At 45.1% G+C, this 22,921-nt stretch overlaps 1 protein-coding gene across 2 annotated transcripts in view; it reads right to left on the bottom strand.

Moving 5' to 3' along the window:
- The window catches only part of FBLN7 (fibulin 7), a 54,987-nt gene that overhangs the window by 8,521 nt on the left and 23,545 nt on the right, over positions 1–22,921 (bottom strand). For both annotated transcript variants that reach the window (XM_002811778.6, XM_002811779.6), the window contains exons 3-4: positions 21,195–21,365; positions 10,563–10,688 (exon numbers count right to left, since the gene is read on the bottom strand). In XM_002811778.6, coding sequence (XP_002811824.3) covers positions 10,563–10,688; positions 21,195–21,365 — 297 coding nt within the window. The remainder of the gene's footprint in view (positions 1–10,562; positions 10,689–21,194; positions 21,366–22,921) is intronic.

Raw genomic sequence — 22,921 nt, 5'->3', positions numbered from 1 at the left:
TGGGCGCAGGTCAGTGGGTGAGCGCACCGTGCGCCAGCCGAAGCAGGGGCGAGGCATTGCCTCACTCGGGAAGCGCAAGGGGTCAGGGAGTTCCCCTTCCAGGGGTGACAGACGGCACCTGGAAAATCGGGCCACTCCCACCCGAATACTGTGCTTTTCCAACGGGCTTAGGAAACGGTGCCCCAGGAGAGTATAGCCTGCACCTGGCTCAGAGGGTCCTACGCCCACGGAGTCTCGCTGATTGCTAGCACAGCAGTCTGAGATCAAACAGCAAGTCAGCAGCGAGGCTGGGGGAGGGGCGCCCGCCATTGCCCAGGCTCGCTTAGGTAAACAAAGCAGCCTGGAAGCTTGAACTGGGTGGAGCCCACCACAGCTCAAGGAGGCCTGCCTGCCTCTGTAGGCTCCACCTCTGGGGGCAGGACACAGACAAACAAAAAGACAGCAGTAACCTCTGCAGACTTAAATGTCCCTGTCTGACAGCTGTGAGGAGAGCAGTGGTTCTCCCAGCACGCAGCTGGAGATCTGAGAACGGGCTGACTGCCTCCTCAAGTGGGTCCCTGACCCCTGACCCCCGAGCAGCCTAACTGGGAGGCACCCCCCAGCAGGGGCAGACTGACACCTCACACGGCCGGCCAGGTACTCCAACAGACCTGCAGCTGAGGGTTCTGTCTGTTAGAAGGAAAACTAACAGAAAGGACATCCACACCAAAAACCCATCTGTACATCACCATCATCAAAGACCAAAAGTAGATAAAACCACAAAGATGGGGAAAAAACAGAGCAGAAAAACTGGAAACTCTAAAAACCAGAGTACCTCTCCTCCTCCAAAGGAACGCAGTACCTCACCAGCAACGGAACAAAGCTGGACGGAAAATGACTTTGACGAGCTGAGAGAAGAAGGCTTCAGACGATCAAATTACTCCGAGCTACGGGAGGATACTCAAACCAAAGGCAAAGAAGTTGAAAACTTTGAAAAAAATTTAGAAGAATGTATAACTAGAATAACCAATACAGAGAAGTGCTTAAAGGAGCTAATGGAGCTGAAAACCAAGGCTCGAGAACTACGTGAAGAATGCAGAAGCCTCAGGAGCCGATGCGATCAAATGGAAGAAAGGGTATCAGCCCTGGAAGATGAAATGAATGAAATGAAGCGAGAAGGGAAGTTTAGAGAAAAAAGAATAAAAAGAAACGAGCAAAGCCTCCAAGAAATGTGGGACTATGTGAAAAGACCAAATCTACGTCTGATTGGTGTACCTGAAAGTGACGGGGAGAATGGAAACAAGTTGGAAAACACTCTGCAGGATATTATCCAGGAGAACTTCCCCAATCTAGCAAGGCAGGCCAACATTCAGATTCAGGAAATACAGAGAACGCCACAAAGATACTCCTCGAGAAGAGCAACTCCAAGACACATAATTGTCAGATTCACCAAAGTTGAAATGAAGGAAAAAATGTTAAGGGCAGCCAGAGAGAAAGGTCGGGTTACCATCAAAGGGAAGCCCATCAGACTAACAGCGGATCTCTCGGCAGAAACCCTACAAGCCAGAAGAGAGTGGGGGCCAATATTCAACATTCTTAAAGAAAAGAATTTTCAACCCAGAATTTCATATCCTGCCAAACTAAGCTTCATAAGTGAAGGAGAAATAAAATACTTTACAGACAAGCAAATGCTGAGAGATTTTTGTCACCACCAGGCCTGCCCTAAAAGAGCTCCTGAAGGAAGCGCTAAACATGGAAAGGCACAACCGGTACCAGCCACTGCAAAATCATACCGAAATGTAAAGAACATCGAGACTAGGAAGAGACTGCATCAACTAACGAGCAAAATATCCAGCTAACATCATAATGACAGGATCAAATTCACACATAACAATATTAACTTTAAATGTAAATGGACTAAATGCTCCAATTAAAAGACACAGACTGGCAAACTGGATAAAGACTCAAGACCCATCAGTGTGCTGTATTCAGGAAACCCATCTCACGTGCAGAGACACACATAGGCTCAAAATAAAAGGATGGAGGAAGATCTACCAAGCAAATGGAAAACAAAAAAAGGCAGGGGTTGCAATCCTAGTCTCTGATAAAACAGACTTTAAACCAACAAAGATCAAAAGAGACAAAGAAGGCCATTACATAATGGTAAAGGGATTAATTCAACAAGAAGAGCTAACTATCCTAAATATATATGCACCCAATACAGGAGCACCCAGATTCATAAAGCAAGTCCTGAGTGACCTACAAAGAGACTTAGACTCCCACACATTAATAATGGGAGACTTTAACACCCCACTATCAACATTAGACAGATCAACGAGACAGAAAGTCAACAAGGATACCCAGGAATTGAACTCAGCTCTGCACCAAGCGGACCTAATAGACATCTACAGAACTCTCCACCCCAAATCAACAGAATATACATTTTTTTCAGCACCACACCACGCCTATTCCAAAATTGACCATATACTTGGAAGTAAAGCTCTCCTCAATAAATGTAAAAGAACAGAAATTGTAACAAACTGTCTCTCAGATCACAGTGCAATCAAGCTAGAACTCAGGATTAAGAATCTCACTCAAAACTGCTCAACTACGTGGAAACTGAACAACCTGCTCCTGAATGACTACTGGGTACATAACGAAATGAAGGCAGAAATAAAGATGTTCTTTGAAACCAACGAGAACCAAGACACAACATACCAGAATCTCTGGGATGCATTCAAAGCAGTGTGTAGAGGGAAATTTATAGCACTAAATGCCCACAAGAGAAAGCAGGAAAGATCCAAAATTGACACCCTAACATCACAATTAAAAGAACTAGAAAAGCAAGAGCAAACACATTCAAAAGCTAGCAGAAGGCAAGAAATAACTAAAATCAGAGCAGAACTGAAGGAAATAGAGACACAAAAAACCCTTCAAAAAATAAATGAATCCAGGAGCTGGTTTTTTGAAAGGATCAACAAAATTGATAGACCGCTAGCAAGATTAATAAAGAAAAAAAGAGAGAAGAATCAAATAGATGCAATAAAAAATGATAAAGGGGATATCACCACCGATCCCACAGAAATACAAACTACCATCAGAGAATATTACAAACACCTCTATGCAAATAAACTAGAAAATCTAGAAGAAATGGATAAATTCCTCAACACATACACCCTCCCAAGACTAAACCAGGAAGAAGTTGAATCTCTGAATAGACCAATAACAGGAGCTGAAATTGTGGCAATAATCAATAGCTTACCAACCAAAAAAAGTCCAGGACCAGATGGATTCACAGCCGAATTCTACCAGAGGTACAAGGAGGAGCTGCTACCATTCCTTCTGAAACTATTCCAATCAATAGAAAAAGAGGGAATCCTCCCTAACTCATTTTATGAGGCCAGCATCATCCTGATACCAAAGCCTGGCAGAGACACAACAAAAAAAGAGAATTTTAGACCAATATCCTTGATGAACATTGATGCAAAAATCCTCAATAAAATACTGGCAAACAGAATCCAGCAGCACATCAAAAAGCTTATCCACCATGATCAAGTGGGCTTCATCCCTGGGATGCAAGGCTGGTTCAATATACGCAAATCAATAAATGTAATCCAGCATATAAACAGAACGAAAGACAAAAACCACATGATTATCTCAATAGATGCAGAAAAGGCCTTTGACAAAATTCAACAACCCTTCATGCTAAAAACTCTCAATAAATTAGGAATTGATGGGACGTATCTCAAAATAATAAGAGCTATTTATGACAAACCCACAGCCAATATCATACTGAATGGGCAAAAACTGGAAGCATTCCCTTTGAAAACTGGCACAAGACAGGGATGCCCTCTCTCACCACTTCTATTCAACATAGTGTTGGAAGTTCTGGCCAGGGCAATTAGGCAGGAGAAGGAAATCAAGGGTATTCAATTAGGAAAAGAGGAAGTCAAATTGTCCCTGTTTGCAGATGACATGATAGTATATCTAGAAAACCCCATTGTCTCAGCCCAAAATCTCCTTAAGCTGATAAGCAACTTCAGCAAAGTCTCAGGATACAAAATCAATGTGCAAAAATCACAAGCATTCTTATACATCAATAACAGACAAACAGAGAGCCAAATCATGAGTGAACTCCCATTCACAATTGCTTCAAAGAGAATCAAATACCTAGGAATCCAGCTTACAAGGGATGTGAAAGACCTCTTCAAGGAGAACTACAAACCACTGCTCAGGGAAATAAAAGAGGATACAAACAAATGGAAGAACATTCCATGCTCATGGGTAGGAAGAATCAATATCATGAAAATGGCCATCCTTCCCAAGGTAATTTACAGATTCAATGCCATCCCCATCAAGCTACCAATGACTTTCTTCACAGAATTGGAAAAAACTACTTTAAAGTTCATATGGAACCAAAAAAGAGCCCGCATCGCCAAGTCAATCCTAAGCCAAAAGAACAAAGCTGGAGGCATCACACTACCTGACTTCAAACTATACTACAAGGCTACAGTAACCAAAACAGCATGGTACTGGTACCAAAACAGAGATATAGATCAATGGAACAGAACAGAGCCGTCAGAAATAATGCCACATATCTACAAGTATCTGATCTTTGACAAACCTGACAAAAACAAGAAATGGGGAAAGGATTCCCTATTTAATAAATGGTGCTGGGAAAACTGGCTAGCCATATGTAGAAAGCTGAAACTGGATCCCTTCCTTACACCTTATACAAAAATCAATTCAAGATGGATTAAAGACTTAAATGTTAGACCTAAAACCATAAAAACCCTAGAAGAAAACCTAGGCATTACCATTCAGGACATAGGCATGGGCAAGGACTTCATGTCTAAAACACCAAAAGCAATGGCAACAAAAGCCAAAATTGACAAATGGGATCTAATTAAACTAAAGAGCTTCTGCACAGCAAAAGAAACTACCATCAGAGTGAACAGGCAACCTACAAAATGGGAGAAAATTTTCGTAACCTACTCATCTGACAAAGGGCTAATATCCAGAATCTACAATGAACTCCAACAAATTTACAAGAAAAAAACAAACAACCCCATCAAAAAGTGGGCGAAGGACATGAACAGACACTTCTCAAAAGAAGACATTTATGCAGCCAAAAAACACATGAAAAAATGCTCACGATCACTGGCCATCAGAGAAATGCAAATCAAAACCACAATGAGATACCATCTCACACCAGTTAGAATGGCAATCATTAAAAAGTCAGGAAACAACAGGTGCTGGAGAGGATGTGGAGAAATAGGAACACTTTTACACTGTTGGTGGGACTGTAAACTAGTTCAACCCTTGTGGAAGTCAGTGTGGCGATTCCTCAGGGATCTAGAACTAGAAATTCCATTCGACCCAGCCATCCCATTACTGGGTATATACCCAAAGGACTATAAATCATGCTGCTATAAAGACACATGCACACGTATGTTTATTGCGGCATTATTCACAATAGCAAAGACTTGGAACCAACCCAAATGTCCAACAATGATAGACTGGATTAAGAAAATGTGGCACATATACACCATGGAATACTATGCAGCCATAAAAAATGATGAGTTCACGTCCTTTGTAGGGACATGGATGAAATTGGAAATCATCATTCTCAGTAAACTATCGCAAGAACAAAAAACCAAACACCGCATATTCTCACTCATAGGTGGGAATTGAACAATGAGAACACATGGACACAGGAAGGGGAACATCACACTCTGGGGACTGTTGTGGGGTGGGGGGAGGGGGGAGGGATAGCACTGGGAGATATACCTAATGCTAGATGACGAGTTGGTGGGTGCAGCGCACCAGCATGGCACATGTATACATATGTAACTTACCTGCACATTGTGCACATGTACCATAAAACCTAAAGTATAATAATAATAATAATAAAAGAAAAAAAAAAAGAGAAGTATCTGTTCATGTACATTGCCCACTTTTTAATGGGGTTGTTTGTTTTTCTCTTGTAAATTTAAGTTCCTTATAGATGCTGGATATTAGACCTTTGTCAGATGTATAGTTTGCAAATATTTTCTCCCATTCTGTAGGTTGTCTGTTTACTCCTTTGATAGTTTCTTTTGCTGTGCAGAAGCTCTTAAGTTTAATTAGATTCCATTTGTCAATTTTTGCTTTTGTTGCAATTGCTTTTGATATCTTTGTCATGAAATCTTTGCCTGTTCCTCTGTCAGGATGGTATTGCCTATGTTGTCTTCCAGGGTTTTTGTAGTTTTGAGTTTTACATTTAACTCTTGAATCCATCTTGAGTTGATTTTTGTCTATGGTGTAAGAAGTGGTTCAGCTTCAGTCTTCTGCATATGGCTAGCCAGTTATCCCAGCACCATTTATTGAATAGGAGTCTTTTCCCCATTCTTGTTTTTGTCAGCTTTGTCAAAGATCAGATGGTCATAGATGTGTGGCCTTATTTCTGTGCTCTCTATTCTGTTCCATTGGCCTATGTGCCTGTTTTTGTACCAGTACCATGCTGTTTTGGTCACTGTAGCCTTGTGGTATAGTTTGAAGTTGGGTAATGTGATTCCTTTAGCTTTGTTCTTTTTGCTTAGGATTGCCTTGGGTATTCAGGATCTTTTTGGGTTCCATATGCATGTTAAAATAATTTTTTCTAGTTCTGTGAAGAATGTCTTTGGTAGTTTGATGGGAATAGCATTGAATCTATAAATTGTTTTGGGCAGTGTAGCCATTTTAATGATATTGATTCTTTGTATCCATAAGCATGGAATGTTTTTTCATTTGTCTGTGTCTTCTCTGATTTTTTTGAGCCATGTTTTGTAATTCTCATTGTAGAGATCTTTCACCTCCCTGGTTAGCTGTATTCCTAGGTGTTTTGTTTTTGTGTGTGTGGCAATTGTGAATAGGATTGTCTTTCTGATTTGGCTCTCAGTTTGGTTGTTGGTGGTATACAGGAATGCTAGTGATTTTTCTACATTGATTTTGTATCCTGCAACTTTGCTGAAGTTGTTTATCAGCTGAAGGAACTTTGGGACTGAGACTATGGGATTTTCTAGATCTAGAATCATGTCAGCTGCAAACAGATAGTTTGACTTCCTCTCTTCCTATCTGGATACCCTTTATTTCTTTCTCTTGCCTGATTGCTCTGGCCAGGACTTCCAGTATTCTTCCAATACTATGTTGAATAGAAGTGGTGAGAGAGGGCATCCCTGTCTTGTGCCAGTTTTCAAGGAGAATGCTTCCAGCTTTTGCCCATTTAGTACAATGTTGGCTGTGAGTTTGTCATAGATGGCTCTTATTATTTTGAGGTCTGTTCCTTCAATACCTAGTTTGTTGAGAGTTTTTAACATGAAGGGATGTTGAATTTCATCAAAAGCCTTTTTGCATCTATTGAGATAATCATGTGGTTTTGCTTTTAGTTCTGTTTCTGTGATGAATCACATTTATTGATTTTTATATGTTGAATCAACCTTGTATCCCAGGAAGGAAGCCTACTTGATCATGGTGGATTAGTTTTTGATGTGCTGTTGGATTTGGTTTGCAAGTATTTTGTTGAGGATTTTCGTATCAATGTTCATCAAGGATATTGGCCTGACATTTTCTTTTTTTGTTGTGTCTCTGCCAGGTTTTGGTATCGAGATGACTCTGGCCTCATAGAATGAGTTGGGGAGAGGTCCCTCCTCCTCAATTTTTTGGAATAGTTTCTGTAGGAATGGTACCAGCTCTTCTTTGTACATCTGGTAGAATTTGGCTGTGACTCCATCAGGTCCTGGGTTGTTTTTGGTTGGTAGGCTATTTATGGCCAATTCAATTTCAGAGCTCATTATTGGTCTGTTCATGGGCCACTATTTTTTGTTCCTGGTTTTTTTTGTTTGTTTTCTTTTTTCTTTTTTTGTATTTCTTGTACTTTTCTAAAGTGTTCACATTTTTGGTTTTTACCAAGAACATAAATTTCTCTTTCTCTCTCTCTGTCTCTTTCTTTCTTTTTGAGACAGAGTCTCGCTGTGTCACCCAGGCTGGAGTGCAGTGGCACGATCCCGGCTCACTGCAACCTCTATCTTGCGCGTCCAAATGATTCTCCTGCCTCAGCCTCTGAGCAGCTGGAATTACAGGTGCGCGTCACAACACCCTGCTTTTTTTCTGTATTTTTAGTAGAGACAGGGTTTCACCATGTTGGCCAGGCTGGTCTCAAACTCCTCACCTCAAATGATCCACCCACCTCAGCCTCCCAAAGTGCTGGGATTACAGGCATGAGTCATCGTGCTTGGCCAAATTATATTTCTAATCAGGAAAAAATGTTATTTTTCTGAAAGTTTTTCAAGGATTGGTGGGAATCAAACACAAGTGGACAAATCCTGCATGATTTTACTTAGATGAGGTCCCTAGAACAGTCAGACTCACAGAGACAGAAAGAAGAATGAATGACGATTACCGGGGGCTGTGGGGAGGGAAATGGGGAGTAGTCCTGTTATGGGTACAGAAGCTCAATTTTGCAAGACAAAAAGAAATCTGGAGCTGGATGGTGGTGATGGTTGCACAACAATGTGAATGTGATTAATGCCACTGAGCTGTATAGTTAAAAATGATTAAACTGGTAAATTTTATGTTATATATATATTTTATCATAATAAAAAATAGGGCGAATGGATTTTTTTTTTTTTTTTTTGAGACAGAGAGTCTTGCTCTGTTGCCCAGGCTGGAGTGCAGTGGCGTGACCTTGGCTCACTGCAACCTCTGCCTCCCGGGTTCAAGTGATTCTCCTGCCTCAGCCTCCCGAGTAGCTGGGACTAGTGCCTGCCACCATGCCTGGCTAATTTTTTGTATTTAAGTAGAGATGGGGTTTCACTGTGTTGCCCAGGCTGGTCTCAAACTCCTGAGCTCAGGCAATCCTCCTGCCTCGGCCTCCCAAAGTGCTAGGATTACAGGTGTGAGCCAGCGTACCTGGCGGAATGGATTTTTAAAAAAGGAATTGGAGGGATGCTCCTCCAGGGAACTGGAAAGGCATGGGCCAGCTGATGGGAAGGAAGGTGTCAGGCTGGGGGATAAGGTGAGCAAGAGCCAAGGTGTGTGATGGCTGTTCATGGAGACTATGAGGATAGGAGCTGGCTTCGGATATGCCTGCTTGCTTACCCTCCTTCCCGTTCCTGGGGAAGATTCTGCTCATGGGCCCACTTTATAACAGGCCCCCCTGGACCTGAGCAACAATTGTCTAAAGATCCTTGGGCGGGCTTGGTGGCTCATGCCTGTAATCCCAGCACTTTGGGAGGGTGAAGCAGGCAGATCACTTGAGACCAGCCTGGCCAACATGGTGAAACCCTGTCTCTGCTAAAAATACAAAAAAATTAGCCAGCAGTGGTGGCACCTGTAATCCCAGCTACTCAGGAGGCTGAGGCAGGAGAATCACTAGGAGGCAGAGGTTGCAGTGAGCTGAGATGGTGCTACTGCACTCCAGCCTGGGCAACAGAGTGAGACAGACTCCATCTCAAAACAAAACAAAAAAAGATCCTGCAGTGGGAGGAAACCCTAAAGAGTGGAGTTTAGAACGTTCAATGACCAGGACTGGCATATTTAGGGTGAAAGGGAACCCATTTCTTTTTCCCTCTTGTTTGTAAACAAGGGGAGAGGCAGTGAGGTATCCATGAAGTCCATGTCTTTGGCCTCAGTTTCCATAGAAAGCAGTGCCAGGGACAGGAGCTGTAAGGGGACTCTGAGCTCAGGAGGACAGCCTCATTCTGAGAAAGTGCCCAGCCAGCTGACTCAGCTGAACTGAATCAAGGCATATTAAGCAGCAAATCTCTTGGGGCACTATTTAAACCTGACCTTGGGCTGGGTCCAATGCCAGGATCACAAGTATTGATAAAGCTCTTATCCACTGGACACTGCACTAGCCCCAATGTCCCTTCCCCCCACAGATATTTCATACAGAAATAAAGACAAACAGACATAACACACCAGCCTTTTCTGGCGAAGGAACAGGACATCTTTGGGGCTGAATGAAATCTTGGTTGCAGCATGGCGCGGGAACCCCTATCCATCCTCCACAGATTCCTTATCATTGGATTTTCTTGCCATATGCAACACCAGGCACCATGTGACTTCTTAGACCTTCTGGGTCGAGATATGTTGAGACTCGAGATGTGAATAATAATCTCAAAACCAGTCAAATGTAGTTATCCAGCTCTCAAAATACTTGGGCCTGCATCAATTGCTGCTAATTTTGCAGGATGTGATGGGAACACTGGAAAGAAAAGGTGGTTCTGCTGGCGGAAGAAATGCTGACTAAGCAAAGGTGGCAACAGTGAAACTTCTCGGGCCACATTCCCAATCTAGGGGATTTTTAGGTTGGGAGTCAGTTCTTGCACTCATGTTTTCTACTATAAAAAGGATCAAAACTCTGGTTGCATGAAAGAGCTAAGCTCTGTCAAGTGACCACCTTAGAAAACCAGAGGGATCGACGGATGTGAAACAGAGAAGAAAAGCTACATCTTTGAGTGGGGGACTGAGCTCCCTACATGTCTACAGTTGGTGACCTATGCCGAGGGTCCTCCTCTCCCCACAGCAGGATGTCCTCACCTAACCCCACGGTGGCTACATACCAGTCTGGGCCTGATGCTGACAGCGGTTCCCAGTCCTTCCTGGAGGACAAATGCATCTGTACTGGTTGACTCCTTCTACACACGTACCACCATTTTGACAAGGCTGGCTGGAGCATTCACTGATATCTAGGAAGATAAATAATTTTCAAATATAAGGATGTGAGTTCTAGGTCTAAAACAAATACAATAAAAAACCGATGAAGGGTTAACTTCCTTTACATTGTAGGATAACTCCCACTTTCTACCTGACCCCACCCACTCTTTCCACCCTCTCCACCGCAAGAGCTGCCAGGGGGCCGATGGGGCTGATATGCAGCCCTATTGCATCTCCATTCAGCGGGCCCTGCCCCCAGGCACACACTGCCCACCTGGGGCTCTGCATGCAGGAGCTGGCCTATGACCTGGCCATACCCCGCCCACAGGCACCATTTTCTAATTTGCAAAGGTGCAGTGTAGACAGCTGTAGCCAGACAGAAGTGGCTACCTGTGGGCATCTGCCCACGTTGCCTTTGAGTCAGGCCCTGCAACCCACAAACCCTCTGCTCCATCGGCCAGCACCGGGGAGAAACACTTTTAAACAGGAACAAAATTCAGTGCAGTTTTAAAGGGGAGGGATGGCCCACTGGAATATCCAGGGTTGGGGAAAATGAATTCTCCAAATTCCCAACCAGAAGCCCTACTGTGCTTGACCAGGTAAGAGTTTTTTGACATTTCCTTAACGTTGGTAAAGGGAGATGTTCCTTGCTCATCTACACAACATTTCTGTGGAAAAGGTCTTTGTAGAGAGAGATCGTTATTTTAAAAAGCTCAACAGACTATTTTTCTCTGAGTGGTAGGCTTACAGGTGACTTTTCTTTGCTAGTTTATAATTTTTTGTATTCTTCCCTTTTCCCATAATAATCATGTATACATTTTTTTTAATTAAAAAAAATGACTGTTTTAAAAGCTAGAGGCCACATGTTAGCTGGGCATGGTGGTGTGTGCCTGTAGTCCCAGCTACTTGGGAGGCTGAGGCAGGAGAATCGCTTGAACCCGGGAGGTGGAGGTTGCAGTGAGCCGAGATCGCGCCACTGCACTCCAGCCTGGGTGACAGAATGAGACTCCGTCTCAAAAACAAAAAACAAACCAAACAAACAAACAAACAAAAAAAACCCCATAGTCCACATGTGCTTGTTATGAATTCCCTAAGCCCATTTTAGTGACAGAAATAGGCCATTTCCATCAGAGAGAGGCTTGTCAGTCCACTGACTTGACCACATTATCTTCGGAAAGAAAGCCGAAAACACCGCCTTGTTGGCATAAAAGCAGCCTTTCCTGCGTGTCTATCAAGAAGAAGAAACAGGTGCTTTGCTCCTAACGAGAACGACAGACTTGTTTTGGATGGAATGGGAGGGACTTAGGCTTCCCTTAAGCCTCCTGGAGATCGGGATGTCATCAGACTCTTAAACAGTTTCTATTTGTTGCAAAAAGACAAGACTGCCCGAATGCTGCTCATCCCTAGAGAAAGAGCCCTTTCAGTTTCTCAGTAACCTCAGCCTGGTTGCACTGTCCCTCATACATTCTGTTTGCAGATGACCGGTTTCCAGGAATGTGTCTGAAATGACTGTACACAAATGCTTGGGGTTGCTTAGAGCTTAGGGTTACTGTTTCTATCCACTGTCCAGCTCCATGGTTGCCCACCAGCGTAGTCTGGAAGTGGGCAGATCACTAGGCCGTGAAGTTGTGGGCAGAGAGCCAGAAAAGGTGAACACCAGTATCTTGTAGCTTGGCCCCAGTAGGGCCAGTGCCATGGTCTCTCCTTTGCTGCCTGCCACAAGAAGGCATTGAGCCTGATCTGTACCTGAACCATGTGGATGGGGGTTGGGGATCATCGGTGCAGCAGAGAAACGCACAGGTGTCCCAGGACCGTACACTCTGTCTCCCTCTCTGGATCCACCCAGTGTATTCATTTCCAGACAGGCTGCATTCAGACTCTCTTTATCTGTTATCTTGATATGCAATCAGAGGCATCCAATGGCCTGATGTCCAGCCCGGCACCCACCCTGTGTCCTGATTGAAGTACAGTTGTCATCACACCCACGTATGTCCCAGGCTGTGGCATTCAGTCAAGTGCATGGCAGGGGCTGGCAAGCCAAAGCCCAGATGATAATTCTGCTTTCATCTGCTGTTCCGTGAAGATGAAACTTCACATAAGTAAGTTTCATCTTACTGTTTTCATGAAGCCTAGCTAAGGATGTTATATGCATGACCGAACTTTTTTCTTTTATTTCTAATTCCTTCCTGACTTTTTTATTTTATTTCTAATTCCTTCCTGGGTCCTATCAACTCATTTCCTGTTTTTCATTTTTCCAATCACCTCATTTTTGAGTGTTTTCTCATTTTTATCTAAACTGTTCTTTCCTTGCTTTTATCTTTTAAACATTTCTTTCAGCTTGTGATACTCTAGGTTATAGTTTTTATCTGTTTTATGGGCATGTCTTTCCGGCATTTCTTTATTGTCTGTAGAAATTTTACTCTTTTTTTATAGTATTCTCTAAGGAATTTGCCAAGAATCCTTTTCATTACTCATAATTAAGTGAAATGCTTTCCCATATAGCTTTGCTAACTTAATGACTCTGAAATTCTCACTTCACTTCTGTTGTTTTTCCAACGTGAGCAAACACAGGCCCTCACACTTTCTCAGCTCTGCCTCCTTTGCACTTTTGTCTGGATGACCATCTCTTTCATTTGCACCTATTTTCCTTGTTGTGCACAGTTTGGACTCTCCTCCCCTTAAAGTCTCCTTATTATTAAGACTTTGCCCTGGAAAATTTTGGAGGTTCCTATGGGGCAGGCTGTTCTAGCAACTGAAACTTCCTATTGAAAAGATGAACTTAGAGCCAGGTGTGGTGGCTCACACCTGTAATCCCAGCACTTTGGGAGGTTGAGGTGGGTGGATCACTTGAGGTCAGGAGTTCAAGACCAGCCTGGCCAACATGGCGAAACCTCGTCTTTACTAAAAATAGAAAAAATTAGCTGGGCGTGGCGGTGGGCACCTGTAGTCCCAGCTACTTGGGAGGCTGAGGCAGAATCGCTTGAACCCAGGAGGCAGAGGTCGCATGAGCCAAGATTGCACCACTGTTCTCCAGCCTGGGCAACAGAGTGAGATTCCATCTCAAAAAAAAGAAAAAGAAAAAGAAAAGGTGAATTCCATACCTGAGAAAACTGACCCAGAAAGGCTGGCACTGAGACAGATCCTAATCAAATGACTGAATTTTAAAGAAAAAAAAATATATTTTGGGGGCATTCAGGCAAAAAGACCAATGTAACAGTACAACAGCATCAGTTTAAAACAGAAGACACAGAGTGACATATTTAAGATACTCAAGAAAAATGTGAGATAGGTGTTTTATATCCAATGAAACTAACAACCAGTAAAAAAGCTGCATTTTTGAAAGTGGGAAAACTCAGGAAATTGCTCTAACTAGACAGACATCAGAATGAGTATGGCAGTGACACTCGCTGAGGCAGAAGAGACGTTATCAACCAATTCTAAGTTATAAAACTGATTTGGACCCTGATTCAAACAAAGTGTTAAAAAAGTGTGAGACAATTGGGGGATTTTTACTCTAATTAGATATTGATGATATTAAGGAATTTGCTGTGTTAATCACTGGATTTTAGGTACATAAGTTCATTCTACTATTCTCTGTAGTTTGGTGTGTTTGAAACTTTCCATAGTGAAAAAATCTTTTAAGATGCTTAATGGCCGGGTGCGGTGGCTCGCACCTGTAATCCTAGCACTTTGGGAGGCCGAGGCGGGCAGATCATGAGGTCAGGAGATCGAGACCATCCTGGCTAACACGGTGAAATCCCATCTCTACTAAAAATACAAAAAAATTAGCTGGGCATGGTGGCAGGCGCCTGTAGTCCCAGCTACTCGGGAGGCTGAGGCAGGAGAATGGCGTGAACCCGGGAGGCAGAGCTCGCAGTGAGCCGAGATCATGCCATTTAATAAAGCCTAGAATAGCCCTTACGAGGAAGTGCTTCCTAATCATAAAGATTTACATTTAGAAAGAAGAGGTAATGAAGAATTGTTCATGTTAATATCTATACACAGATGATACTGAATATATGCGACTTGGATGTATTTGTATGGGCTTAGATAAAAGACTAGAAGGAAATTCATCTTTTTTTCATTAATTTAATCATTTGGTAAATCAGCCAGCCAGTCAGTTACTCAGTAACTATTTATTGAGTGGCTACTATATATTTAAAAGGGAGCCCTTTCTACTCAAATCCTTTTTTTAAAGGTCTCAGGGGAAAGGCCTCATGATACAGAAGGTGAGATGGACTGAAGCTCTGCTCCCTTCTTATTGCAAAATGCCCTTCCAAAACTCCATCTGGCCCTGCTTTCCACTGGCCCTGCTTTCCACAGCCTCCCCGAAGTCTGCCTCTCCTGGCCCTTCCTGTCTCCTTTCGCCCTCCTCCTTCTCCATTTGACTTCTCAGTGCCCTGCAGGTCTCTGCCTGAGTCACGTTTCTGTCTCCACCCTCTCCTTGCAGGTCCTCCTACCACTGCCCATGGATTTCAGTACTATCTTATGCTAATAACTCCCAACTGGGTATCTCCAACCCTTCTGCTGCCTTGAGCTCCAGACGACGTCTACCCATCTAGGGGGGAATGAATGGATCTCCACTAGGGTGTCTTACAGCCATTTTAACGTAATATGTCCAAAATGGAATTCTGATCAATGACCCACACACGAGCTGTTTAAAAACAAACCACATCCATCGCTCAGTCTTCATTATCTCTGTAAATGACACCCTGCACACCATCATCCAAGCCTGAGCCTGGGAGCCTTCATTTCTCTTCCTGCCTCACAGCCCACATGGGATGGCAGCAAATTCCATCAGTTCTGTTTCTAAAAATACCTAGAATCTCTGCTACCACAATCTCTCCCCTGGACTTCTGCAATAGCCACCTATGTGTTTTCCCAGCTTCCATTCTTGTCATCTCCAATGCATTCTCTAGGCAGCAGCGACACTTGTCTTAACCCTGTTTATTGGGCTTAGAACTAAAATCCCACCACCTGCATGGCCCATGACTACAGTGCTGGCTTGTGTGTCTCTCCACCTCGCCCGGCTCACTCTCAGCTCATATAATCTCCAGCAACGAGGTTCTATAATTTCATTTTTCATTTCCTCAAATGTGCCAAATTCTTCCCTTCCCTGGGGGTCTTTGCTCATTCTCCTTCCTTTTCTTTTCTTTTCTTTTTTTTTTTTTTTTTCACTTTCGAGACAGGGTCTCACTCTCTCACCCAGGCTGGAGTGCAGTAGCATGATCTCAACTCACTGCAATCTCTGCCTCCCGGGTTCAAGTGATTCTCCCAGCTCAGCCTCCAGAGTAGCTGGGATTACAGGCACATGCCACCACGCCCGGCTAATTTTTGTATTTTTAGTACAGATGAGGTTTTGCCAAGTTGGCCAGGCTAGTCTCGAACTCCTGACCTCAAGTGATCCACTCACCTTTTCTTTTTCTTTTCTTTTCTGTTTTTTGTTTTTTGTTTTTTTTGGTTTTTTTTTTTTTTTTTTTTTTTGAGATGGAGTTTTGCTCTTGTCACCCAGGCTGGAGTGCAATGGTGCGATCTCAGCTCACCGCAATCTCCGCCTCCCGGGTTCAATCGATTCTCCTGCCTCAGCCTCCCAAGTAGCTGAGATTACAGGCACCTGCCACCACGCCCAGCTAACTTTTTGCATTTTTAGTAGAGATGGGGTTTCACCATGTTGGCCAGGCTGGTCTCGAACTGCTGACCTCAAGTGATCCACCCACCTCTGCCTCCCAAAGTGCTGGGATTACAGGCATGAACCACCGTGTCTGGCCCCTCCTTCCTTTTCTTAAAACAGTGTCTGCCCTGTGCTGCCCAACTACCTGCTCTTTGCCTGGCTAGATCCCGTTCCTCCTTTCATCTCAGTGTCATTGTCCCCTGCTCAGAGGCCCTCAACTGCTCCTTGCCCCATGCTGTTTACTCTGTCCCTTGTTAGGTCATGTGTGGCCCTCACCACAAACGTCAGCTCGCTTCCCTTGGTGTGTGGCTGCCTGCTTTGCTTTGCCTCCCCTCTTAGCCTGTGCACCCCAGAGGCCAGGGCTGTGTCTGTGGGATTCGGCATTGAGTCCCTAGCATCTGGCACAGTGCTTTGTGCATGGCTGGTGCTCAGTAAAAATTGGCTGAATAAAAGAATGAAGGTTAAAAATAAAGGGTGTGGACGACTGACAAAGATTCCTTTTCACCAGCATGATGATAAGTGACAACGGTATTTATATCTCTCAAATTCGTTTCTTTGGTTACCCACGTTGTCAAAGGCACAAGATCTTCAGCTATGGTTCCCAATTCAGAAAGCTTTACATCTTAAAAACATGGCCTTCAGAGAAAGGAGGAGGAAAAAAGGAAAATAAAGGAGAAATGGAGAAAGCCAAGTGGCTGCTTTCCACACTGGAGTTCTGGAGTCCACCTATGCCTGCTGTTTTTTTGTTTTGTTTTGTTTTGTTTTGTTTTGTTTTGTTTTGTTTTTCTCCCGAGATGGAGTCTTGCTGTGTCGCCCAGGCTGGAGTGCACTGGTGTGATTTCGGCTCACTGCAACTTCTGCCTCCCAGGTTCAAGCAATTCTCCCTGCCTCAGCCTCCTGAGTAGCTGGGATTACAGGTGCCCACCACCACGCCTAGCTAATTTTTGAATTTTTTAGTAGAGACAGGGTTTCACCATGTTGGCCAGGCTGGTCTTGAACTCCTGACCTCAGGTGATCTGCCGCCCTGGCCTCACAAAGTGCTGGGATTACAGGCATGAGCCACCGCTCCTGGCCTGCCTGCTGTTTTTTAATGGCGTAATTGTGTGTAATTTCCTTCCCTGACAAGTTGGGTTCATCACTGTCTTTCCAAGCAGCTGACTAGGGTTGGAATGAGGGACAATTATGACAGCACTGCCAAATTTGTCACTGGCACTGATATTTTGGGCCTTGAAATGAATTCTCTGTAATTAAGAAGATTATGCCCCACCCCCTATCCGTGGTCATAACACATGGTGACCACACGACTGGTGGTTTGGAACATGCAGTGAGTGTGCTCAGTGGTTGCTGGTAAGTTTCTAGGTTTGGTCACTAAATTGTTGAGTTCCAGCCTGTGTCCCGTCCACACCCTTAATACTGTCACAATTGGTCATCAAACAGCAGTCAGGAGCACTATTTCTCCCTCCTGGCAGGTTTGGCTGGCACCGCTTTGAGGCTCTTGCTGGAGACAACATCCATGAATCACATCAATTCCTGCTGAGAACGGAAGTGTCAGTACAGGCACAGTCTACTCACTTAGGAGGGGCCGTGGCCAGCAGCTGCTGGAGCAGCTTGGTTGTAACACATGAGTATTTTTGTTCAATCACCACCATGGAGTCAATGCCCAGGCCCCATCTACGCTTCAAGAGAAGAAAAATCTCCATCTAAGATCTCATCCTGGACTGGCCATCACCTTGTTCCCTGAGTTAGTCCTTCCCAAGTTTTTGATAGCACATGCTGCCCGAGTAGGCATCCCCAAGGTGGGCTGCACCATGCAGCTCTTTGGTGTGGAAGTCAAGGAAGAAGGAAAAAGGGCTACGCAGGAGGCTATGGGGAGATGAGAGACGAGCACAAGGTGCATCTGAAATGAGCTGGTACATCCAAGGGCAAGACTCGGGAGGATACCACGTTGGACCACGGGAAAGGTCAATAGGCTTGCTGAACGCCTGGCAGGTGGGACCGTCTGCTTTGCACCGTGGTCCTCCAGGCAGAGTCCGCCCTCCACATCTCAAGAAAGGGAAGTCTGCCCAGCAGGGCTGTGGGCTCTGATGTTTGTAAGAGTTGGCTTGGCCTTCCCAAAACATCAGGGCAAGTAGCAGTGAACATAACATAACATAACATAACATAACAACAGGTGTCTTTCCTGGACAGAGATGACACACATACATCTGTCTACTGTTTTGCCTGTGGCTGGCAGTCATTCTGACTGGTTTGGGCCCAAAATGCATTAGCACTTCAAAATTTTCAATATATTTTCTCCTTCTGGCAATAGCAAGAACGAACCAAGTGGTGCTTCTCAAAATTTAGTTAACAGCAGTATTACTTAGGGAACATATTAAAAATGCAGATGTTTTGGGTCTCATCTATAAAAGTCCCGACTGGATAGGTCTTTTGAGACCTCAGAATCTATCTTTTATGAGCTTCCTGTGTGACTCTGGAGCACCTGAATGTTTGAGATCATGGCACAAGTTAGGATGCGGCAGGACCCTCTTTTCCATTGAGGGGGTCCTGCTGCAGCGAGGCAGGTGCAAATGCATAACTAAAGCACCCAAAGTCAAGAAGGAAGCTCGTGGACACACCCAGGATCCTCTAGGAAGGCATTCTTGGCCAGCCACTAGGATGGAGATGGACTGTGGGGAGCGCTTTGGGTCTTCACCTTTGTCAAGTAACCACGTGTTCCTTAGCTTGAGTCACTTCTCACGACTATGTTCCCGGGCCTCCAGTGTTTTGTATCTATCTCCCTAAAAAGGCATTCTTTCTGCTATCTTCTCTGATGAACTCATCTTTTCATTTTAATCACATGATGTGCATTGTAGTATGTCACCATTGAGGACAGAATATTTGGATAATATCTGAGCAAGCAATAAAAAACAGCACACACATAAGTAAGATGTGCTTTCACTTGCAGCACCGCTTGGGGGCGCGTGGGCAGGTGCAGCCCTTCGGCCGAGTGGCAGGCAGTGCTCAGTTCAAAGACAGCCCGAAGCCAGTAGGCCCCCTCCAGCCACAGATACACAGCCCAGAGACAAAGTAGGGCGATACGAAGGCCTTATCAACATTGTTTGTGGTGGCCGGGAGTTGACTGCAATCAGGTGTCCATGGCAGGGGGTGGACAGATCAGATGTGGGGGTGCACCCCAGAGAGGAAGAGGCAGCTATCAGAGGCACTGGAGCAGACTGCACATGGCAATGCAAATGGATCCTGAAAGTGCTGAGTAGACTGAGAAGGAAACCAACCAGGGTCTGTAACTCAATCTGTAAGTTAAAAATAGTGACACCCAAAGCAATAAAAATGAAATATCTGTGTGTACCCACTTCCCTTGCCATGGCTTATCACCCAGGAGGTGCTTAACCTGGCTTGAGATCTTTCAGAGTCAAGTAAGTAAATACCAGATATTGGCATTTCCCCTGTTTTGTTTGCATGTTACATGACTTGTATTTCCTGGCTGGTTCCTAGGTGGGTCTGAGAGCTGGTCATCAACCTTTGAACCATCATCACTCTTTCCAGGGGTCAGGAAAGAGAAGCCTAAATTGTAAATGTGGTTCTGGTTTCCCTGAGCTTCTCACGGCAATCCATACTCATCTTTAGGGATGGCATACTTTCTGGAGTTCCTCTATGTTTTCAAATAATTTAAGCATCCAAAGTCCTCTCTTGGCCAGGTGCAGTGGATCTCACCTGTAATCCCAGCACTTTGGGAGGCCAATGCAGGCAGATAACTTGAGGCCAGGAGTTCGAGACCAGTCTGGCCAACATGGTGAAATCCCTTTTCTACTAAAAATACAAAAGTTAGCTGAACGTGGTGGTGGGCACCTGTTGTCCCAGCTACTCAGGAGACTGAGGCAGGAAAATCGCTGGAACTCAGGAGGCGGAGGTTGCAGTGAGCTATTATGCCACTGCACTCCAGATTGGGCAACAGAGTGAGACTCCGTCTCAAACAAAAACAAAAACAAAAGCAAAGTCCTCTCTCTACTCTGCTGTTTGCAATCTTCTTGTTTATATAATGTCCGTGTTTCTCCTTCAACTCTTTGGCTAGAATCATGGACATTCTGCCTCAGCAGATGTCCCACGAACCTTGCTCTGAAAATGACTGGTGACTGGTAGCCAAGATTTTTTTGACTATGGGTTTTTGAAAAGCCAACAGATTTTTTGTGCCAAGGCTGATGTTCCTCTATATCAAAAAAGTGCTGTTTTTAAACCTAGCACAGAGAGAAGCCTTCTCGTGCCTCCCCCACACAGTGGACTCTCCTGGAGCCTGTTGATACCAAGTCCCAATGCAGACAGAAAGGACACCTGAGGAGTTTCCTCAGCCTCAGAGGATACCAGCAGGCTCACAGACAGCCTGCGGGCCCAGAACGGAGCAGCCACAGGAGCATCATCCTGCGGTACCTTCCTCTGGTCCCTTTCCCCAGCCCACGAGCAGCTTCTTGCCCTCTCATTGATAAGAACAAGTCACTGGTGTCCACAGCAGAGAGTGGTGTGAAGGAGCGCAGACTCTGGGGTCAGAGTGTCCAGGTGTGAAGCATCTTAACTGTGCCCCCCACCCCCCAGCTGTGTAACCTTGGGCAAGTTCTTTAACCTCTGTGTGCCTCAATTTCCCCATATGCAAAACAAAACTAAGTTATTGTGAAGATATAGTGAGCTCATACAGATAGAGACCAGCGCCAACCCGGCATGGAGGTGAGTGATCAGGCATATTGGCTGCTGTTCTGTGGCTGAGGAATGATTAAAGAACCAAGCAGAAAATGTTCCAAGCAATGACCCTTTCTATGCAAGAAACCCTTGCTATGCTATGAAGGGTCCAGCGCAGTGGGATGGGAAGGAGAGACAATACCTCTACAGTGGGGCTGCTCCCCTGTCCAGGTGCCATTGGGAAGACACACCACGCTGCTGGGCCCGACCAGCCGGAACCCAGGGTTGCAGGTAAAATGGACTTCGTGATCCACTAAGTACTTGCTTCCAAACTTTCTGCCATCTGCGGGGGTGTTCAGAGCCGGGCAGGAAACTGTAAGGAGAGATGGAAGGATTACGAGCTCCTCATCCTGGACCACAGCACTTAGACATTACTGAATTACAGGACTTCCCATCTTGAAGTGCCCTCTGTTGCATGCCTGCTGCAGGCTGTGTACTGTGCTGGTCATTCTGCATGCTGTGTCTCATCAAGTCCTCAAAGCTCTCTTGGGGATGGGTGGTACGATGCTTGCTTAGCAAAAGGTGATGAGACTGGGGCTTGGAGACACTAAGTGCTGTGTGCAAGGCCTCGAAGCATGGGAGGCCCACCCTGCAAGGATCCGCCTCATCACTGCCACCTACTCACTCTGGTTTTCTGGAGCTCCAACCCCACTGAGTTTCTTTAGGTCTCCTGAACAGGCCGGGCTCAGCCCCAGCTCCAGGCCTGGGATTTTGCTCCTCTCTGCCTGGAATGTTCTTTCCTCAGAGCTTCCACAACTGGCTCCTTCTCACTCTCCAGGTCTCCACTCATATGCCACCACCTCCCCGCATGTTCCCTGGCCACCGTGCCTAACCCAGACCTCCCCAGACACTCTTCCCCAGGTGCTCACTCTGCTCTCTTCTCAGTGTTTGTAACCATCCGAATTTTCTTATTGACTTGCTTCTTTCTAGATGTGTTGTCAGTCCTCTCCATCAAAATGTCCTATGTTCCTGTGTATCCCCAGCACCAGCCCACTGCCTGGCACATAGTGAATACTGGATAAATTATAAATCATTCTTGAACAAATGAATGAATGGAGCCTTATTTATTGCATCTTTACTATGTGCCAGGCACTATATTAGGCACTTGGGCTATATCCATGAACAAATAGACAAAACCCAACCCTCAGGAAGCCCACCATCTAGCAGGGTAGATAATAAGCAATGGCGAAGTGTGGGGCCATGTAGAAAATGAAAGCAGGGAATGGTGCTGGAGATGCCAGAGAGAGCATCATTTGAATACGGTGGTCAGGGCAGGCCTCACCAGAACGAGTTGAAGGTGAAGGCATAGCCAGACAGATGTCTGGGGAGGGCAGAGGGACAGCTGGTCAAACATCCTGAGGCGGGGATGTGCCTGGCAGGTCTGAGGAATGTCAAGGAGGCAACAGGACTGGAATAGAGTGGACAAGGTGGAAAGTAGTTAGACATGAGTCAGGCAACAGGAAGAAGACGGCTCAGAGTTACACGGGGCATTGGAAAGAAAACAAAAAGGCCATGCAACTTGTTCTCCGTGTGAGACCGGGCCACTGGAGGTTTGAGCCCAGGCAGGAAGCAGCCTGACTCTCAGCAGCACTCCTGCTGCAGTTTGATGGTGAAGTGCCCATACAAGAGGAAGGGGAGGGAAGCTCACGCCAGGGTAGTAGCTGAGCGTGAGGGACATGGTTCAAATCCTGGCTGCTCTGTGAAGATTTCCCGAAGGACTGACGTGGTTGGAGAGAGACGGGGTGAAGCTAGCCTGTTCCTCTTCTTTTTGCAACAGAGCATCATGCATGGGCGACAAGCGAATGCCCAAAGTTAGGATGGCGTGGATTTGGATTCAGTTTAGATGGAAATTCAGAGCCACTTCTAAAA

This window comes from Pongo abelii, chromosome 12 (assembly GCF_028885655.2).
Source record: "Pongo abelii isolate AG06213 chromosome 12, NHGRI_mPonAbe1-v2.0_pri, whole genome shotgun sequence".
Taxonomy (NCBI): Eukaryota; Metazoa; Chordata; class Mammalia; order Primates; family Hominidae; genus Pongo; species Pongo abelii.
This window is presented reverse-complemented; position numbering and strand designations above follow the sequence as displayed.